Source organism: Netta rufina (genome assembly GCF_964035555.1).
Source record: "Netta rufina genome assembly, chromosome: 2".
Lineage (NCBI taxonomy): Eukaryota > Metazoa > Chordata > Aves > Anseriformes > Anatidae > Netta > Netta rufina.
In genome coordinates this window covers 8372103-8393410 of record NC_140124.1, presented here as the reverse complement: position 1 = coordinate 8393410, position 21308 = coordinate 8372103, and the positions used below count along the sequence as shown (strand labels likewise).

Sequence of the window (21308 nt, the reverse complement as noted above, 5' to 3'; positions counted from 1 at the left end):
ATAACCAAACATGTTTGGAATGTGATAATCACCGACCTGGAATAAAACTAAGCCACAGACAGCATGTGCAATAAATCTGTGCATATTGGTTCTGTTTAAATGGCTTTATGAGATGATCTGCTAAGTATCTGGTACAAATTCCTCCTACCAAAGCCTAATGTAGACTTTTCCCAACAGGCTGCCAATTAATTGTTCCAAATCCCGCCAAAATAAAGATAGGTTGTTACCTTTTCTGTAGTATCGTAAAAATGTCTCAATGGTCTCAATGTTAAGCTGATTCAGGCTATTTTTGTGCATATTCTTCAAGGATGCCAAAGAAAATGCTCAATCTTGCAAGCAAAGGCTGTGCTGGGAACACAAGAGTGAGATTTTTCTTTGCTTTAGTCTAATAATTTTTTTTTTTTTTTTTTTTTTTTTCAGTGGCTGGTTACCCTGACCCTCATTGCCTCTTTAGAACCCAAAGGTCTAAACTGAGTTGGTTAATTTGGAATATGTTTTTTCCCCATCCAGAACAAGCTGAGAAGCTAATAAGGTAAGCATGAGACCTAATGAAAACAGAAGTAAAAGTTATACAAAATTAAGAAATAATTACAGGAAGGTAAACATCAGCGTAACTATAGTGATACTTTGTACAATTGAATTTGTATGCCCTGTAGCAATGACAAACCTTCTGAACATGAGAAAGAGCAGGCAAGTATGCATGAATCATTATTCCTTAAGATAATTGTGCTGTAATTTTTCCATGTATTAGGTTAGATTTTATTTTATTTTATTCTGACACAGTGTGATGCTAACTATAGTAACCTAATGTGGATGATGGATTTCACTGCTACTGCTTGATTGCTTGAATGCAAAGGGACATCAAATCTTCCAGTCCTCAAAGCGGTTTCTTGGGGTGTTTCTTCAAGTCCAATGTCTTGCCACTTTCACACTAAAAGTCACTTTGTGGCAAACAAAGAGGAAAAAAAAAAAGGAAGAAAAAAAAAAAGAAAAAAGAAAAAGATGATGTTGGTTGTGATGGATTTGTTTCAGACAGCAGTTTCTGCTGAGTTCACCATGCTTAACGTTCTTCCATTTAGGAAGGAGTTGCTGTCAAGTAAAGCAGATGAGCTGCTTTCAGTTTTCTTTAAATACATGCTAACAACATAACATCTCTTTCTTCAGGAAAATGATCCAGTTGCATATTGTTAGAGAGATCTGCCTTGTGCTTAGCACGGACACGTGTGGTTAATCGTCGTCCTCCTCCTCTTTCAGGGGGGCTATTGGGAGTTTGTCCTGAACTTGGAAACACGCCACAAAGAAGTTGACAATGGAGTTGTACAAATGCTGCTGTAATGCTTCATTACTGAAGTAATGGCTTTCGTCGGGGTAAATCTGCAAAGGAACAAGGAAATGCGCACTGTTAGGGGCTTAAAATCTCGGGAACGATCACTTGTATCTACAACTCAGCTTGGCTTGCAAACCTGCTGCTCCTCCCTGGCACCACGTCTTCCTAAGGATGTGCACAAGGTCCAGGTTAATTCAGGCACTGCAGTGCTATAAGTGCACACTTACATCAAAAAAAAATTTTTTTTTTTTTTTTTTTGGAGAGTTTTCCATTCAATTCCATTATGAACAAGTTCAAGCTAAGCTGAATCAAACCACCTTTACAATAAAAGTAACAGTGTTTGCTCTGGTGCTTATGAAGACTTGAAAAAATCAGTGCAAATCTGTGGAGAGACAAGGAGCTCAGCTTTGCTGACAAAAATGATGGTTTTAAAAATAAATGTCATTAAGTAAAAAATTGAAACAAAGCTTGCTGGAAAAATGTTTAAGTAGAAAAAATGTGGAAACTCAAAATGAGATAGCTTAAGCACAACTTTCCATTTTAATGAAACAAGTAACTTGTGCACACACTGAAGGAAAGCAAAAGATGGTCATCAGCATTACTCGTTTAGATTGGGATAAGGGATGGAGGAAAATGCTTTTCTTGGACTGGATCCTTGCAGGTAGGACTGAGGTGTCTTACTACTCTGAGTACCTTGATTCCTTTCATCCCTGCCCATGGCAGAGGGGTTGGAACTAGGTGACCTTTAAGGTCCCTTCCAACCCAAGCCATTCTATGATTCTGATACACGATGTAGATCTCATGGCCCTCTATTCACTCCTCACCTAGCCCTTAAGGGGTGCCTAGCCCATCGGTGCCTTCAAGTTCCAAAGTGCCAATCCAATGCTTCTGCACTGGGAAATGTGCAGGGGCACCTTGCTCCTCTCAGGTCCCACCAAATCCATGCCATGCTTGTTCCTGAGCCCTGGTGTCCGTGCTCCATCCTACCTGCCTTTGGAGCCTGATGGAGTGAGTACAACTATACATGAAGCTCTGCAGAAGTGCAGCCAGAGGGAGCTGGTATTCAGTAAATCAAGCGTTAGTAGGCTTGGTCATTGCAAAGCAACCATCTCTACTGTGAGCTGTGGTCCCTGGCATGGTCTAGCCTGGGCTGGTCGCACTCTCCTGGCTGTGGCTTGGGAGGTGGCAGAGCACAGGGACCATCCCCACCGCCTGTGGATTGCCTTGTTTTGGAAACTGAGCCTTCAATGGCATGGATGTGGGCAGTTCAGCAAATCAGAGCTGTAATTCTGCAGAAAGAGAGGCTTTCCAGACTGGTATATGTTGTTTGGGGATGTCAGATTTGAGCGACATTTCTCTCCTTAACTTTTTCCAGTTGATTTAATTTAGATCCCTTTTTATCTGTAATTCATCCTGAATTTAGCCAGTTGTTCCCACTGAAAGTTAACAGGCATCAATTCCTTAGAGATACGTCTTGCAAAACCTAATTGACTCTAATTTAATAACTGTTCAACAACTGTCCAAACCAAAACAGTGGTATCAAGTAAGCACACAAATCCATCTGAACACATTACATGCTGATTCTGTTTCTACTGGCAGGCTGTATTTGCAAGTGGCTTTTCAAAGCTTGCTTCATAACAGCAGTTTGAGTTCAGATGGGGAAATAACTGTTCAAATATGAAAAAAGGAAACACATACTGTACCTGCAAGCTGTAATTAGCCTTTGCCCTAATTAGGTGTGTGATAAGGTCCGCAGTATGCTGAAAATGGATTTTTTCTGTAAAAACAGATTAGAATCATTAAAGAGGCAAATTTAATTAAGAAAAATCAAAGCCATCCCAAATATATAATGAGTGCAAATGATAGGCTAACTTACCATCAGCAGTAGCATGAATGATCAAAAATGTCTGTTCCTTCAGTAATGAGACTCTGTGTGCTAATTTGGTGATCTGTGAAGGTAAAGGTTGCAATAAGATTAAAATTCTTGCAAGAAATTAGCAATTTATATGGGAGGAATAGAAGCACTTAATTCCATTTGATACTTGATCACAAGGATAACAAGCAGGCACCAGCACAGCACATTCTCTCGGCCACTTGAAGAATTGTTCTAGAAGTAAAATAGACTCCCACTGCTCCTTCCAGGCTCAGCACCAGCAACAGAAAGAGGTCAGAGACCCTCATCTGTTCTGAGGCTTTCATGTTCACCAAAAGCCTGAATTGCAAAACACGTGGAAAGAGTCAAAGTGAATTTCCAGTGAATACGAAGCACTGACAAAAAGGATGCCCAAGTGCATGTGCCTAAGAGTTCGTCAGCGAGCTGCAGTGACTTTGGTATGGTTTGAAAGCTAGCCTTGATGAGCTTAGACAGACCAAGGAAGGATCTGATGCTAAACTCAAGTGTCCACTGCTGAGAACAATTTTGCCCCCAACCAACTCTCAACTGTACAGGGGAAATACAAATCTGAGTGACTGCAAATACTGCACTCTGTATGGACTTAACAAGAGTTTGCAAATTTTTCATGGGCAGACTCTGGTCTTCCTGATTCTCTTAGACTTAATTAATGGGTTCTCTAATCCTCTGATTGCTGTGCATGATATTTAAGTTTTTTGACTGTGTATGACCATATCTTGTGCTTTGTTCTCCCTCCATATGGCTCTTTGCTTTCTGCTCCCTTGGTCTGGACTTATGTGGCCTTCCTAAAGTTCATGTCAGGTCTATGGGATAGGAACAGTTCTTTCTCCCTAAGCAATTCATGGTACAACTGCAGCATCCAGGAGAGGTGAATCAGTTAGGGGCCATGGCTGGGGCAGTGCAGTGTTCTGCGAAGTGCTCAGGGGCTGTTCCTAGCAGTTATCTCAAGTCAACCCAAAATACCACTATTAGCTAAGGCCAACTTCTCGATGCACAAAGAGCAAGTGGCAATTCAAATTTCTCATTTCTGCAATATTTTCACTTGCTTTCACTGCTCCTTACCTGCCTTCAAATTTCTAAAAGGACAAAAAAGAATTTACCATGATCTGAAGATCACCAGTGCAAAGTGTGAGACAATGAATTCAGCATCTGGATTACCAGCAAAAAGCCTCCACTGAGGTATGCAGGAGGCTCTATGACTTCTCCTTAAGAAAATGGGTCTAAAATTACACTTCAGCAAGAATCAAATTGTGAAAACCATTGGGATGAACTTGAATGGAGGTTGTGACATTGTGGCCATTTGGGCACATCCGAGTTACTCAGGCTCAGTTCTTTCAATCAGGAAGACTGGAATATCTATATTTACCCAATTGAGACAGGTGGACATGAAGGTTAATCAATAAAAAATGTATCCATTATTACTAGCAAGACAACAAAAGCAGTAACCGGGCTTAATGATACCTCTCTGCCTTTTAAATAAAGGAAGTTTTACTAGGGAGTCCACTGCGCATCCATGCTCCCTCCACAGAACAGGAAGAAGAGTTAAAACCCCGTTCACGTTTTCTCAGGGAAATGTATTGTCCATGCAGTTACCTCATATGCTCTGTTATCAATCCCGTGCAAGCCCAAGTATCTTTCAGAAAATGCTGAAGCTTGAAAAGAAATAAAGAAAACACCTGTCAGTCACTGGTGCACCAGGACGCTGGTGCTTCTGAGTCAAACGCTGCAGATGCTAATAAAGCATTTAACTTATGGCATAGCTTTAATGACATGGGACATATTTCTAAAAGTGCAGGGAGAATTGTTGTCTCTGGGAGAAGGGAGCACTGTGTGCATGGGGAATTAATGGGCAGAGAGAACACAGGGTGGGTGGGCAGCTCCCATGGATGGCAAGGAGGAGCTCACACAAATGGATGGGTGAGGCAAGGAGGAGACTGTACAAGGCACAGGTAGAGGTTGGTGACAGCAGTTGGAGAGTTTAAAGGGTTTATAGCTTTACAGCTAGTCCTAAGGAGACACACAGTGCAAAAAATAGGTAGGATCTTGGGAAAGAAAGAGAAGGTAACTGGGCAAGGGTAGGGTGGGCACACCATTAGCGGTTGGAGAAGGGCTCTGGGATGGTGCTTACCGTATAATTTGAAGTCTGTCAGTGGGGAAAGAGCAGCTCCGCAGGCAAAGACTTGGTTCTCTTCCCCAGCTGGAAGCATGTAAGTGCTCAGGTAGCCGCCGTAGTCCTGGAACACAAACAGGGCAGGGACATCAGCAGTCAGGAGACTGAAGTCAGGAGGCCTGTGTGCTTCTTTTCAACCCACGACCTGACTGTAGGTCTGCTCAGATACATTACTTCTCCAAAACGTCCTCTCAGCATTTCGTTATTTAAAGTGGACATCACAATTTTGGTGTCTGCCATCAGTCTGTTAATAATTCCCTGTGCAGCTCTCGTCACCCACTCTAAGCCTGTATCTCCCACAATAAACAATTTCTACTCACAGTCCCATTCTCATTTCAAATCGTGTGTACTTTGCAATTGCTGTTTCCCAGCCGGGCACACTCTGGGGCGCGAATCAGCCTCAGAAATCAATATTGTTGTTGTACATTTGTACAACACAAGCTAGATCTGCCCACACTCCCAGAGGCCTTAAGGGATGAGATGAAAATGAAATGAAAGCTTGCAAGGGGAAAAAAAAATAATTAATTATCTGACTGTTTTTCTGGCAAACAGTAGTTTTATGCACTTATAAGTTAATTTAAAAAACAAACAAACCAAAAACAACAAAAAAGTTGATGAATACATTGATAAAATGACAGCTTTCATAATCAGCATCTCTGGGCAAGAAGCAGTCTTTCTCAAAAATAAATAATAATAACAAAAAGTCACTTCTGACATGTTCAATAAATCAGGGTTTAGCTCAGCTGCTTAACCACATCAGCCAACCCAAAGAGCGTAGAGGAACAACAGGAAAATGTTACCTTCCCAAACACACCAACCCGCATTTTGTCAATATAATGCTCCTTCAGCATTGTCCTAGAATATAAGAGATGAGAAACTACGAGTTAAAAACAGTTTTCCCTTAGATACGGCAAAAGTAGTGATTTAAAGATTTTTATTGGCTTGAACTTGGGGTGGCCTCAGAAAAAAAATGGTGCAGACAGTGTAAATTCCTGCTGCTGCATGCTGCTCCCATGCGAGCCTCAGTTCGATTTAATCTTATGACCTGTTGTGCTGGATTTGACCGAGCAATGGCAACAAATAACCTGCCCTACTTCTGAAAGCCATAATAAAACTGCTGCTGTTACACTATGCTGGTAGTGTTCTTAACATCATTATGCTCAGAGTATATCTAAAAATATGACAGGACTCACCATTTAGAGTTTTGCAGTATTTTTTTTTTTTTAATGTTATAAAAAGTGTGAAGGTTTAAAGATTATTTTTTTTTCCAACTGCCAGCCCAGAAAATTAATCCATGAGTTGATATTCCAGCTTACTTGTGACTGTACAGAGCTAAAAATAAATGGGCTTTGAGCACGTGATGCAGATAAGTGTGCTCTAATTTAGCTCTTTAAGGGTTGTTCTCCCCTGTCTGCAATGCTGGAATGGGCTCCCTCTCCCATGTGCCACTGCTTGGTCACTGATGGAAGTGGGACTAATGGGAGCCTTGGGTTAATTGCTAGCTACAAATTAAGTTCTTCAAGAGCAGCGTCATTCACCGGACAGCTTCCAGCTGGTCCTTCTCTTCCAAAAGGCCCAGCCTCCTCTTAACCTCGTGCAAGAGCTTAGTGCCTTGGAAGCCACTCCCGCGGCCGTCGAACTTGAGCACGATGGCGTTGTGCGAGCTGACCATCACGCTCTCCCACGTCACCTCGAACCTCTCTGTCACGATCTGGCTGCCGGGCGTCCCGTCCCTGAAACACAGACAGGCATTAAGCAAAGGGGCAGAGCTCTGAGGAGCAAAAGCTCTTCCCGTGAGCTTGCGGGGTTGGGCAGTGCAGGACTGGGGAAGGGGAGAGCAGCCTCTGCGATGGCGAGGCGCAGGAGGCTGGTGGGGTGGGCTGGGGCTTGAGGCTGGGGTAGAGGCTGTGGGGGGGAGTTCTGAACTTCGAACACCCCAAATAAGTACACCACTAACTGGGCAAGACTCCTGTGAGTGATCCAGGACAATGATGCTCTGGAGTTTTCCTGGTTTGCAGCTCTGATTTAGGTATTTCTCTACCGTGCCCAATGATGGGGTGTTTCTGGTGGGGGTTTGATGTGAGCAGCCTGGCTTGGGGCACTGCCAAAATGTCTTGGATGAAGCCTGAAGACATCAGTTCTCCATTCCTTCATGGGCAAGTGTTTGGGTTTCATTTCCTGACCCCATTCACCCAGCTCAGCCCTTCCCTCTCCTGTGGGTTCCTCAAGAGTAGCTGTAGATGGGGCTGTCACTCACATGTCCATTTATTGAGGCAAGTGCAGAGGGTAAGAGCACTTCTACAAGTGGTAAAAAATGCCCAGGTTGCCCCCAGATCGGTGGGTAAGGGGAATATGTGGGCAAGACTCCCTCCTCACCCTTCTGCTCAGAGCCTGTCCCTGCACAAGGGAACTGCCTCAAGAGATATTGACCCCACTTCAACCAGAGAGTTCAGGAAAAAACAAGAGATGATGATGATAAGAAGTAATATCTTAGGACTGCAATTACTGTAGAGCTGTTGGCGCTCCCACACACTTCGTGTCCTTTTTGGGGGGTTCTTGGGGACATCAGACAAGCTGTTGCAGGTTTTTAATGTTCATGTGACTTCAGTAATCTGCATTTATTCAGGCAAGACCCGCGCGCATCCAGCTTCAGAGGCAGCCTAATCAAGTGCTGTTAGCTTGATGAGTACCAATCTTCCTCAAGCACTTGTATAATGAAGTACATTTTCTCTGCAGTAATTCTGTGATGTAACGACGTGCTTATTGCGGTGGTTTTGTCCTTCATCGAGGGAAGCACAGGGTGCTGTTCAGGCATTTATCCGATGCTTTCCCTCCTACATGGGGCTTCTCTGCTGCAGGGTGTCCCCTGGCAGGGAGTGAGAGATGCAGTGGGATGCAGCGGGCCAGGGAAGTTCCTCCAAGGTCAGTCAATTGCCACCTGGGGTTTCTTTCCAAATTGCCATAAAACCCTCAGTTCTGCATAGTATTATTGCTAAATGTTGCATAAAGAGGTACCCATCTGCTATGCCTGCCAGGAGGAAATCCTACCTGCCTAATATAAATGCTAAAATCGTGGAGGTCTTCAAAGGCACCATGGAGGAAAGCAGGATGCTCCTCCTTTTGTCCTGGGAGACCTAGCTCCTGCTGTGGATGGGAAGAAGCTGGAGCTGTTTACTGAAATCCTTTTGTTAAACATGGAGGGAAAGAATCAGGGCAGAGCTTCTCCTGGATCAGATCCCTGGTGCTAGATCTCCTGCTGGCCCCAGTCGAGCTCTCCCAACCCTTCTCGAAGCAGGTGCTGCAGCCTTGCACTTAACAGGCTGCTCAGCCGGAGGGAGGTGCATCCACCTAACCAGCTGAGTGCCCATGCACCAGGACAGAAAGTTGATGGTTTTATTCTTTTATTCCTCCTCCCTCCCCTTTCTGCCACTAAAATAGTTGAATGGTGAGTGTATGTGCATCAGCTGCACAAAATCCTACAATGTGCTCTGTAGGATTTGATTAGGGCATCTTCCAGGGAACAGAAACCCTTGGCCCAAACACAGGAGAGAAGGATCCTGCGTCCAACTTTGCCCAACTCTGACGTGAGGCACTGGGTAGGGACCAATGTGATGGACTAAGGTGCTAAACAGGCTGGCACTCACTGTACAAAACATATCTTAAAGGGCTCTGGTCATGTTTGAAGCTTCCACGCTGCCCTAATAATGTGAACAGAAACAAAAGAAGAGCAAAAACTTACACAACCAAAAGCAAGGGATAGTGCGCTGTGTCTGAAAAGGTTGCTGGCTTTAGGATCTGCATTGGCAATTCTAGGCAAAAAAAACAACAACAAAAAAAAACAACAACAAATGACAGCATGCCTTTAAGTGTAGGAAAGCTGACATAACGATAATACATATTTCTGGTGTTTTGGCTGCTTATGAACAGGAACAAAACGGCATTTCATCAGACGCGCTGGTAAATAACACCTTCGGAGCACAGATGTTGTCAATGAAAAGACTCATATTATAGTAGCCGAGGTGACAAGAAATGTAAATCGAGAGTAGAGAGTGTGCTGCTCAGTCATGCATCACTTTTACAGCATTCAATTAACATCTGGCAATAGCTATAATTTTCCTTTTTGGCAGCTGGATGAGTGACACAGCCAGGAATCAATATTTCAGGGCAGCAGAGGAGGGGGGAAATAGGCAAGGAAGATGATAGTTTAAGATCCAATTAAGTGCGGCGGGTGGGGGAGAGAATAGGATTTATATATATATATTTATTATTATTATTATTTTCTGTAGTGGTGTGAAGACACGTAAAGAAACATGTATTTTAATCCTAGTTTTTAGGAGGCTGAACTATGCTATGAAACAGGAGGTAAAGGTGCTGGAGCCTGGATAGCTGGGCTGGTCCTGAACCAACCAACAATAGTGGGAGACGCCCGAGGTCTGTGTGGCATGGTGACACTCACCAAAGCTTCTTTTAACTGCTTTTGAGGGCCTCTTATTGACAGCTGAACACGCTCCCTTACGAATGCTTTCCACATTAACGAGAGCACATTTATTTTTAAAATGTTAACTACAATCCAGATTAGCAAAGGCCCAGCAATTAAATCGGTATTAGGAGCATTTTCAATAGATTAATACACAGATTAGCCGCGTGGTTTAAGTGGTTTGCTTTGCAATCATTGTCTGACACTCCGACTAATTAGTTATTCCATCTGAATGCTAATGGGCTGCAAATTGGATCAATGGCCCAGGGACAGCCAAAAAGGCCATCGCTTGACTTTAAATATAAATAAGTGCCACAGGCAGCGTTCCCAAGGCTGATCAGCCCACGGCTGTGAAAACACGGGGCGGACATGAGAGCAGCCATGCTGCTACAGCCTGCTGGTATTTATTTATTATACACACATGCATGTTTGGTTAAATGAGCAGAATCCAGCTTCAATGATACCCGCAGGTAAGAAATTTAGCATCAGTCGGAGTCATTCATCATCAACTGCCACTATCAGTACGAGTTGGCTTACGGATGGGATAGGCATCACCTTTCAACAGGCTCCTCCACCTCCTTCTGCCCATAAAGCCTGGAAGTGCGTCTGCTCTCGTTATTTTATGCACTGGGTTTGTGTTCCTAATGCCAATGTGGCAAGCAGAACATTTCTGGAGTCATTATTATCTTTTTCAAATGGCAACCGCTTCTCAGCCTTTGTTCCACACTTTTATAACACCTGGTAATGGTCAAAATTAGTATCGTGACCATCAGTCACGCCTCGCTGCCTTCCTTTCATTGCACCCTGTCTGAGAGGTGTGCTGATTTTTGGCATGGGAAATATGAACCCAGGTTCCTTGGCTGTTTGTTTTTAGAGCTACCACCAGACACACAAACTGGGATTTTGGGGCGCCTTTGCACAACCTTGACTACGTGGATTTTCCACGTAGGGTATCTGCTTACAGATAGAGCAGATAATTTTTAGGTTGCTTAAGGTGCGGTTACAGGCAGAAAATGCTTATGCTTTGCCTGTTTGCCAGTAGGTTTTCTTTCCCTTTGTCCTCTTTGGCATACAGATACACGGGGAATAGTTATACAAATGGAACAAACAATGCACCAGCTGCTGATATAAACTGCTCCGAGTTTCTGCCTTCTCTACTCCAGATGAAATCTCTCTTGGCTTTTGTTGTAAAGCTGTTTTTTTTTCCAACCCTATCAAATGATATAGCTTTCTCAAAGACTCCTGAATGACTTCGACAGGCAGTCATGTTCATTCACTGCAGTTCAGTATTGTATACTGAAAGGCAGTCACAGCTGTAACCAGCAAGCACATACAGTAATTCCACTTCACACTCATCTTAAATAATAAACCAGTCCAGCTAAGGCGAACGCCCTGAACAATGGGGGCACCACACCGTGTCATTTCCCAGAGTGGATTTTCCTCTATAAAGAAAACTTTTAAAGAAAAGGAAAAAAAAAAAAACACCACCCAACCCCATTATTTTGCCTTTCTTCAGCTGCATTCTCATCAAATCCTGTCTCAGTAATAACTTCCTTATGTAGCACCTCCTAAGAGAGTGCTTTGCAAACTGTGTGAGTTTATTGAGAGCCAAAGCAATTTTTCCTCCTGCCAGTCTGGGCAAGATGACTGTATCATTTCACAGCAATAGTAGTTAAAAAGAAAAAGAAAAAATAAGGAAGAGGAAAAATGCTACTTACTGTAATCATCTATCTTGATTTCCATGTATTCTACTTTAGGCATTTGCCTGTCATTTACTGTCAGCTGCACATTTTCATTTACCTCCAGCTCAAAAATTTCTGAAAGAAGAAGGACAAGATCACAAAAACTTCCAGCATTGTTTGTGAAAATGCATGCTGGCATTTTATAGCCACCTTAGTAATTGTAACACAACTTTCCTAATGGACAATTTCTTACTAGTTATATCCTTCTCACAAACATCTAATTTAGCAAAGTCTTTGAAATCTATTCCAGATTATGGAATGGAAAAAAGCTGTATTCCTTGAAATCAGTGACATTAAGTGGATTTATAGCAGATGGGAATGTGACCACCTGTGTTGAGCTAGGGTTACAGAGAGATGTCTACCTGCCATATAAATCTAGAGATCAAAGGTAGAGGTACTCAAGTCTGTGGCCAAGATAGACACAATAAATGGGTAAAGGGAGGAGACCTTAGAGTGCTTCAGGACAGGGTTGTGGTGCTATGCATGAGCAAGTGCAGGGGAAGGAAAGCGATGGGCAGAGATGAGGGGTGAGAGACCATAAAATATTGCAACTTTGGGTTTGGGAGCAGTCTTGGTTTTCAGGCTATGTTTCAACAATTGTTTTGCTTGTGTCTCTTATCCAAGGACTCTCTGGGACTGAAGTAAGGAGGTTCTTCCTTCTTCCCAAGACTTAACCTTTACCACCCATACCTTGGCCACATGCTGTACCCTCTGAGCATCTTCTAGCAATAGCAGCCACCTCCAGGAACAGATAGAACAAGTCCTTCTCAGTTGGCAAGGAAAGGGCACACCTTGCAGAGACATTTCAGGCTGTAAGTCCTAGGTGGTGGGAAACATCTCCCGGTGAAGATGAGGCTCTGGGCCCCATGGGGATGGATTCAGGCATGGGATGATCCTGGCTTTGGATCCTGGTCCTGGGAGCCCCTTGCAGGGCTGGGTTTGAACGAGGGGGGTCCAGAGCATTGTTTCTGCAGTGTGAACCCAAGGAGGGCTTCACACCAAATTACGTGTTTCATTCTAGCTTCCCCTTAGAAACACACCAACAAATAGATGTGTAATCCTAACTCTTCCAAAAATACCCAGGGTATGCGATAAACATGCTCTCATTGCCCATCTCTGCTAAAAAGGCAGGCACACCACAAAAACCTGCCCTTCCCATTAGCACGTTTTCCATGTCTTTCAGCAAGAGTCAATCGGTTCCCTGCCTATTCACCCTGCTTCTGAAAAGCCTGGCTCATCCCTATTGAAATCACAATCCCCACAAAAGTGCCAGAGCAACAGCCTATTACGTTTAGTTAAATATTAAGATTCTCATTTAATTACGGCACACACAAGTAGCTTTATCAGCAGAAAGGGGCCTGCCACGTAAGGGAATTTAGTCAAGCCGTTTTATTTGTTCATATAATTGCATCCTCAGAAAGCCAGGAAGACTGTGGAGGAAATAAAAGATTGGCGTATCTCCTAAAGGACTTTCTTTTCTGCTTGAGGACCACAGGGAGCTTGAGTCTGTGGAGTACAAATGGTCATTGCTTAATTAAATGTAAGCACACTATAATATTCAGTGCAACTCACTATTATCAGATTATTGCAGAATACAGAGGCAAACTCCCTGTATAGGGTAATGGGCTCACATTAAATAAGCAAAGCCAGTAACATGCAACTGTCAGTTGCCCTTTATTCAAAAGCAAAAGAATGAGGTGAAAAAAAAAAAAAAAAAGGAAGCAAGAGAAATGCTAATTATATGCAGAAAATCATGAATTTCAGCAGGGGTTGCGTTCTGTGCATGACTAGACTGAGCTCTCTATGTAATAAATACCACACAAATATATCTGTCAAAATAAAACTAGTCTCAGTGTGCCTTATGTTACTTTTTCCAGTATTTCATTCTCTCTTTTTTTTTTTTTTTTTTTTTTTTTACAGTATCCATCATTTTTTCACCCATTTGTAAAGCTATACAGAAGCCTGTGACAGAGTTCATGAGAGCACTGTCTTCTACATGCTGTTATTGTGAGGCATCTCCACATCTATTGTAAAATTATTGTGTTTAAGGGGAAAAAATACAAAAATGGGTGGAGAGGAGGAAGACATGGCAGCATTAGGGACTGCATGTTTTGGACCTGCATGGATGGAATTAGCTCCTGTAAGAACCCAGATTCAGGAATGATGGGTATGGCATTAGTCAGCCTTTCAGTCCCACTGATCTTGGTTTGTACAGATAGCAACAAACTAGAAAGTCTACTTTACAATAAAGAAGCTTACTTGGAAGGTCCCCCTATCCTGAAAATAATTGCCTGCATCCTCTGACAGAAAAAAAAAAAAAAAGTAAGAAAAAATTATCGATGGCCAAGCAGTATTGGATGAATGACTTCTGAATGGCCCACAAGGCACGAAGGTTGCGTCAGAGGTAGTGAGTCAGTCATTAGCAAGGAGCTTGCGTGGTTGCAAGACAGAGCTCAGAAATCCTGCTGCTACGTCCCTGTACAGAGACTGAGATATGAGCAGCCACCCGTGTAGAGATTAAAACATTAGGAGTTTGCAATTTGCTTTCAGTGTTACTTAAAAAAGCAATTTTTGTATTTTTGTTGACTAGAACAACTGTACATGCCAATTTTTGCTATTTATAGCAGAAGTAGTTTAAGAAGGGAACAAAACTGTGATAATAATAATAATAATCCCTCCACAATTGGCTCTGCCTCTGTTCTGGTTCTTTTTCCTGGTGGGCTCTGGGTACAGAGGTACTCTGAGCTGTCCCCTGCCCCACTCCCACCAGCAGCAATAACACGAACAAGCCCTGGCACCACACTCAGCTTTGTCAAGGCACTTTGACCCTTAAAATTGCAGACCAGAGGGGAAACTGAGGCACAAGGAAATAGATCCCTGTCACCCGATAAATAAGGTAACAGCAGATAGCTTAAGCCATGGTCCTTCACTACTTTGCTTGGGCAGAATAGATACCTGTTGCCTCCCCTACAGGATGGTCCAGCAAGATACTGCTTTAACCTGACTCATTCCAGGACACTGCTAATTTTTGTGCATGCCATTCTTTGCAAAGGAACACTTCAGTTTGAACAAATTAAAGTTAAATGTGCAAAACATCTCCTTAACTGCGTCAGACGCTGTTGACACTACATGGAACACTATTGAGCATTTCTATTTGAACAGCAAGAATACAGTATGCTGCAAATCTGATTTTAAAATTGATTAAAAAAAAAATCAATTAGAATTTGGGATTGGACTCTACATATCCTGTTTACAAGCCAAACTTTTCTAGGTGTAGTAAGGGCTTGAAATGGATGTTGCCAACAGGAATTGAGAAAAGAAGCAATAATGTCATGCACAGAAACTGTGTAAAGCAGGTGGAGCTCATGCTTTTTTTTCCCTACATGTCCTGGTGTCAGAGGATTCTTTCTTTTCACCTTCAATGGGAATGAATCAGCTCAGCATTTCACAGAAAACATTTAGTTTGGGGATGAAATTCCCTGGCTTGCTCTGCTCCTTTGCAGATACAGCAGCAGGGTGTTGCTGTAAATCCAGCTAAGCTAAACTGATACCTGATAAACAGATACGGCCACATACCGAGCAGCTAGAATAAAGCTGTTACTTATTATTTCTATCACAGCAATGCCCAAAGGCCTTAATTGCAGGTTAATGCTGAGCTAAATGCTACATTAAAATGACAGGAAAGGGTTTCTTACCAAAATGAGAGGGGCAGACAAATGGTGGTTTCAGGTGAGACTCAGTCTCACCTCCTGCTATGAAGTCTCTGAGGGTCATGAGAGACCTGACTAGCTGGATGTCCCTGCTATGCTGATTTTGGGTAAAAACAGATCTTTCTGGTTAATTTGAATTGGTACAGGCATGAAAGAGGAGCCCCAGCACCTTCATGGCTCTCTGGGTTTTGCAGGGAGTCCCAGTAAGTCTGGCAAATGACCGTACAAAGATTTTGGGGTAGAAACCTGTATTTGGAATAAATCCATCTTCACGCTGGTATAGGTGAGAATCACGAGCATAAAAACAGTATGTCCAAATAAATAAGTGCCACAACACCCATGATCAGAAAGGAAAACTGGCAGGGGTACTACAAATTGAGGGGCTCACACTCCTGCTCGTTCTTTCCCTCAACCTGGTAATTCATATCAGGGTGGCTTTTCAAAATCAGAGATTGAACTAAATATTTCTTTATTTTGGGGAGAACATGAAAGAAAAAATGTGAAAGACTGACAAAAAGAAGAGAGAGACCTGGAGTGTACATTTTTTGAGAAAGCTGATAACAAATGACATTCACAAATCACCACCCTTTTATGCATAACAGCAAGATGTTGTGGTTCTAATATTTTAAGAACAACTTTTTTTTTTTTCTACAGAAGCTTTTCAGAGACACACACCTATACCCACGGGAATCCAAATGGACAATTTAAACTGCAGCCAGGGGCCTGAGAGAGTCCACAGCTTGAAACTAGGGTCTGGCTGCCTCTGACTTGCAGAAGACTTGCATTTAGGCAGAGTCCAGGCTCCCCCCGATGCAAATTTACCAAAGAGCAGCTATGCCTCAGTGTCCTGCCTGGCTACCTTTCTCTGAAAAATACAAGACACAAGCCCATTCTTACTCTGTGTGTCGGTTGTGTTGTGAACAGTCACCATCGGAACCCGGGGACCTTGAAAAGAAGAAGAAAACAGCACAGTTAAATAACTACCGACGTGCACACATCCCCACGTGAACCCGGTTTTGAATTCCACGCAGCTGAAGCCTCCCGAGAATTGCTTACCATGCAAGAGTAATCTAAAAACCAAATCACCCAGGTATTAGAAAGATTCCATGAATAAATGACAGTGCTGTAGACTTGAAGACATGTGAGGTTTCAAAGCCCTTTCCCAACGGACCACTAAATGCATCTTTCCCTAATTTGTAAACATTATAATTAGCACAAACACAATTAAATCACTTGCTTTTTAAATTATTCTAATGACACACAAACATCACAGCACAAAGCATTTACATTTTATATGCCACGGATAACTGTTGCCGTTTTGTAAGCTTTTTTTTTTTTTTTTAATGAATTAAACACCAGTTTGGCTCTTACACTGAAAAAGACCACATATGCTGTCTGAAAAATGCAGCATTTGGGTACTGAAATCAGTTAGTATGATAAAAAGAGGATTATCATTACTATGCAATGCACACGGATGAACAACAGAATTCATTGTCATGGGATGCGACAGATTCTAGGATGCTGTGGTCTTTAGCACAGACTGCTGTATGATGCTATAGTCTTTAGCACAGTAGTCTGGATTCAAATTCCAATTCAGAAAGTCATCAAGTGGCTGACTGTTAGACAAATGGGATGATAGCTGAGATTAAGTTAATTTTGTAGCTGCTCTGCTCAGCTTTTATTTATTTATTTATTTATTATTTTTTTTTTCCAACAGTCAACTGCCAGTTGCTCTTAAAGACAGCACGTCGGGCCAAAAGGAGCTTTGGTCTGACCCTGAACAGCTACTCTCAGGTTACTATAATGCCTGCTCATAGCTTTTCCAACAGGTTTGTACGGCTCAGGAAGGTGGAAGGCACACCTCAATGATCACGATGATAACCTCAGAGATAGTGGTTATCTGGTTTTCCTTTCCTTCTCCCCAAAACATGATGCAAAGGCTGAGCTGTATGGGACTGACTGGCACATGGTGGGAAACATCCCTACACCCAGCAGATGCCAACACCTGGGACATCTGCCACTGTGCATCCTAGTGGTAGGGTTCCTCTTGTACCTCCTGTCAGCATTTTGGGGTCAGTCTGGCTTTGTGATGAGGGAGGGCAGAATCTGGAGCTGGCTATACAACGGCTCCTGGGGAAAAGGTTGTTGGAAATGGTGGTTCTGACTTTCTTGGGGCTCTGGCAGTCTGGTGATCTGGGGACCCTGCAGCTGGACTGGGCTGAATATCAAAAAGAAAAGGCCTTTTCTATACTTCAAAATTAAGACAGTTTAAAGGGGCCTGATACTCATTGGGATTCCAGCCCTGACTTTGGTTTCTAGCCATTGTGAATTTTCTTCAGCAACAATCAGATTCTTGTATTTGCCTCACCTTCTTACAACTGCAGCCAAGTCAGTATAAATCACAGAGAGAAACACTGAGTGCTTTAATCGCCAAGATTTAGCTAAATTTACCTTTCTACTGCTGATATACATTGATATATTGACCATATTTATATATCAATCTGCCCTGCTTTTTCTCTGCAGTCCCAGAAACAAGCCTGCTGGAAATATAACAAACCTAATAAACAATTCATCATGGGCATGATAAAATCATCACTGAAAATGAAAGGAAACCTCCCAAATGTCTTCATCAGAGCTACTGCAGTCCTTTAATTAACACAAGAATGCCTAATAAAAAGAAAGGAATAAAGAGAGAAATATAGTGATATAATTCTTTCATTTTCTATTTTTTTTTTTTTTTTTCTTGTTAGCACTGGGAAAGCTGTGAGAAATTAACAAATAAAGAAAAAAGACAGTGTGCCGTTTAGAAAACTCCATGTATTATATATTGTGTTTAGTTAGTCTCTCACTACGTCACTGTCAACTCCTAAGATTAATATTTTCAAGTGAGGTTCCACACAAAGATATTCATTTTGAAACAATATAAATATCAAATCAAAATATTTTTAAATATACATAAATATCCTTGAAAAAGTAGACTTTAGAGTTGCTCAGTTTTTATTTTTCAACAAATGAGGAAAAATGATACAGACAAATGTAGAGTGTAATCATCAGGTTTGTGTCAGTTTAGCCTTGTGAGCAGGTTGAAGCCCATCGAGAATTTTATTTTTTTTTTGGAATGATGTAAACTCCTAATTTCAATGCCAATTTTTAAACTAAACTATCCTCGTTACTTGCCATACTATGCCTTTTGATGCACAAACACCAAGAGTCTTATAACACATGCATGTTGAGTGCCTAACACCTGACAGGGAAACCACAGAACTCTTGAAATTAGAAAGTGTATATTCATTAGCTGCCTCCCGTACTTTATTTTTAAAACCTGTAACGGTGTGACAGTCCCATTACACATGCCATCTGGTAAGTGCCATCCACTCTCATTTGCAGATCCGAGAGTGGAACCTTGTCTGGTCGATGGGAGGCTCGCAGCTGACAGAAGTGGTGTGAGGCCACCTCCTGCACCACTGTTCCTCTCTCCTGAGCCCTTCCAAACCATCCTGATGGGGACTCCTGAGCCCTGGCACATCCTGCTGCTTCTGGTCCTTCATCCAGCACTTCTGATGAGTGTTTGTGCCCACTTCTCCTTGGGAACTTGGTGGTGCTTTCTTTGTCCCTTGCTTCTTGGTGCTCTAGGGGCTCTGTCCCCATCCTCCCTCTCCATGGCACGTGGGTGTTTCCACCACCTCATCTCCAGCTTTGCACCAACCTGCTCCAGCAGCTCAATGGCCACCTTAACACTGCTGCTTTATTCTTACCCTAAGAGAAAGGACCAACACTGTCGATGGGAGAGCTTCTGTGTGAACAGACATAACCTATACCTCCCCATATGCAGAGTCAGTAATGCTGTGTAAAAGTCTCCTCATGGGAATTTTCAGTTTTCAACTAGAATAGCTAAAAATTTGTCTCTATCACAAAGTCTTTGCCTTTAAAAATGTTACTCTCATTATCTATGCTTGAAGTAAATTAAGCCATAGAACTGTAGTGACAAGGGCAAATGTATCATCAAGGAGGTACTACCTGCTTTCCCAAAGTGCACACAAAGCCAGTGCTTCTGTAATTTTACAAGAAAAAGCATTGCCCACAGCTTAGCATCAATTTTTAAACAGTTTTCACTATTATTTTCAAGAGGGTTCTGCTTGAACATTATTAGAAATAAGCAGCTCTGTAGATATTTAGGTAGCAAGGCGTAGATTTCTAGAATAAAAACTGAAGGTCATATAGAAAATATTCACAAGACATTATTTCTGTAACACTTGTAAGAGAGTATCCCAAAATATTTCTGATATTTTAATGGATTAAACAACACAGTGAATTATATCAGCTACAACTTCACAAAGGAAGCAGTCATTATAAAAAGAATATTACGTAAAACTGAAAAAAAAAAAAAGGGGGAATCAAAACTGTATGTGTTAAAAAACGGGAAAAAAGAGGAATTGTCTTATTCTCTTCATTCATATTCTCAAAGGCTTCAATGTGGCAGATAATTTCAAACCAGAAGCTAAATTCACAGTGTGTAAACAATGAAAATTCAAATACTCTCTGCCAGTGCCACCAGCGTATCTCTTAAGCACTGATGAATGATTTAAAAGAGCAGCTGCAAGCGATGGGAGCTGAGAGGGTCTGGCTCTGCACAAGTGAGATAATTGGCAACAGCCATCTCTGTGTACAGATTCCAGATCTCTTTATTTGCTAATCCATGAATTATTTATATGTGCTGCATAAAGTTCATATGTTGGGGTGATAATATCATCCTAATAAATAAAGACATGGGAAGTTCTGTGAGCCACTGCTTATAATTAAAATATTTTCCCATTTACAATATTTTCCAGTTGGCGCTACAGACAGATGTTCGTGCTGTTTGCTTTGGCAACCTTGTTGACACAAACATCAAACAGATTTGTGCTGCTATTCACCCTCCCCAAGGCATTTAATTTTTTAATCTAATCTTTACTTCCTCGAATGTAACTTGTCTTGTAAAATAATCAATACTGTCTAGTTGTCAGGCAACACGCAGAACTGCACAAGCCGCCTTGATGGTACCGCTCATGTCTGCCCCGTCTCTTACTGGTAATAGATTTCATGCTTGCTTTGCATAGAGCAGAAATAAAGCTGCTTGTGCTGAGATGGCTTCAGTTAGCTGTGTCTAGAGGGCAAGTGAGCAAGAGGTTAATTACATTGCACAAAATAGCTCTGATGAGTTCTTCAAAAGATTGCTCGAGTGAGTAAGTGTGGTCAGGACCAGGGTCTGTTCCCTAGGATTTTGAGGCACCTGCAAATAGCAGTGTGGGAAGCTGGAAGGACACTAAGCAGCTCCAGCCCAGTGTCTCTCCTGTAGTCATTGGAAGACAGAGGGACGGGAGACCTCCAGCTCTGAGAAATCTTGCTTCTTCAGGCAATAGTGTGTTATAAAAATATTGACAAATGCCCTCTAAATATATTTTCCCCAAGGCAATTGCTACTGGTGCCTCACTCTTCCAAGAGAAGCTGCCCTCTTAATTCAAACTCTGCTGGCTGTCACTTCAATTTAGACCTTTTTGGTTTTGTGCCAAAAAGCTGTTTTCTACTAACCATGAGTGTTCCCTCTGCAGTCAGAACAGTCATGTCTCCCCAGAGCCCTTATCCAGCTAGGTAAACGAGATTGTTTTAGCTCCTTTTTGTAAGACAAATTCTCTTTTCCTCTTATCCTTTATTGCAAGAGCGTTTCACTCTCAGTTCATCCTTCCTAAACACAAATGACCGGGACTCTATCCCCCGCTGTAGAGGATGTCTTAACTAGTCCTTATACAGCAAAAGGGCCATTTGCCTGATTCTACAGAAAATTGCTTGCCTGATCCATGCCAAAATCGCATTTTCCTTCTCCGTGGCCCCAGCTGGTAGGCGGTTTGCAGACACCCAGTGGTGAACACTGCAGGCCCAGACACCCACCCGCTCTTCGGAGCTTCAAACATACAAGACAAATTCTTGCCCTTT

The 21308-nt window shown here is 42.3% G+C and overlaps 1 protein-coding gene across 1 annotated transcript in view; it reads right to left on the bottom strand.

Moving 5' to 3' along the window:
* Positions 1–1227: 1227 nt before the first annotated feature.
* DPP6 (dipeptidyl peptidase like 6) overlaps positions 1228–21308 on the bottom strand; it is a gene marked incomplete at both ends in the record, with an annotated part of 415156 nt that continues 395075 nt past the window's right edge. Inside the window, 10 exons of the mRNA XM_084281883.1 lie at positions 1228–1374; positions 3031–3104; positions 3204–3276; positions 4833–4891; positions 5368–5473; positions 6210–6264; positions 6948–7142; positions 9149–9218; positions 11605–11703; positions 16236–16283. Of these exons, the coding sequence (XP_084138009.1) occupies positions 1228–1374; positions 3031–3104; positions 3204–3276; positions 4833–4891; positions 5368–5473; positions 6210–6264; positions 6948–7142; positions 9149–9218; positions 11605–11703; positions 16236–16283 (926 nt within the window). The remainder of the gene's footprint in view (positions 1375–3030; positions 3105–3203; positions 3277–4832; positions 4892–5367; positions 5474–6209; positions 6265–6947; positions 7143–9148; positions 9219–11604; positions 11704–16235; positions 16284–21308) is intronic.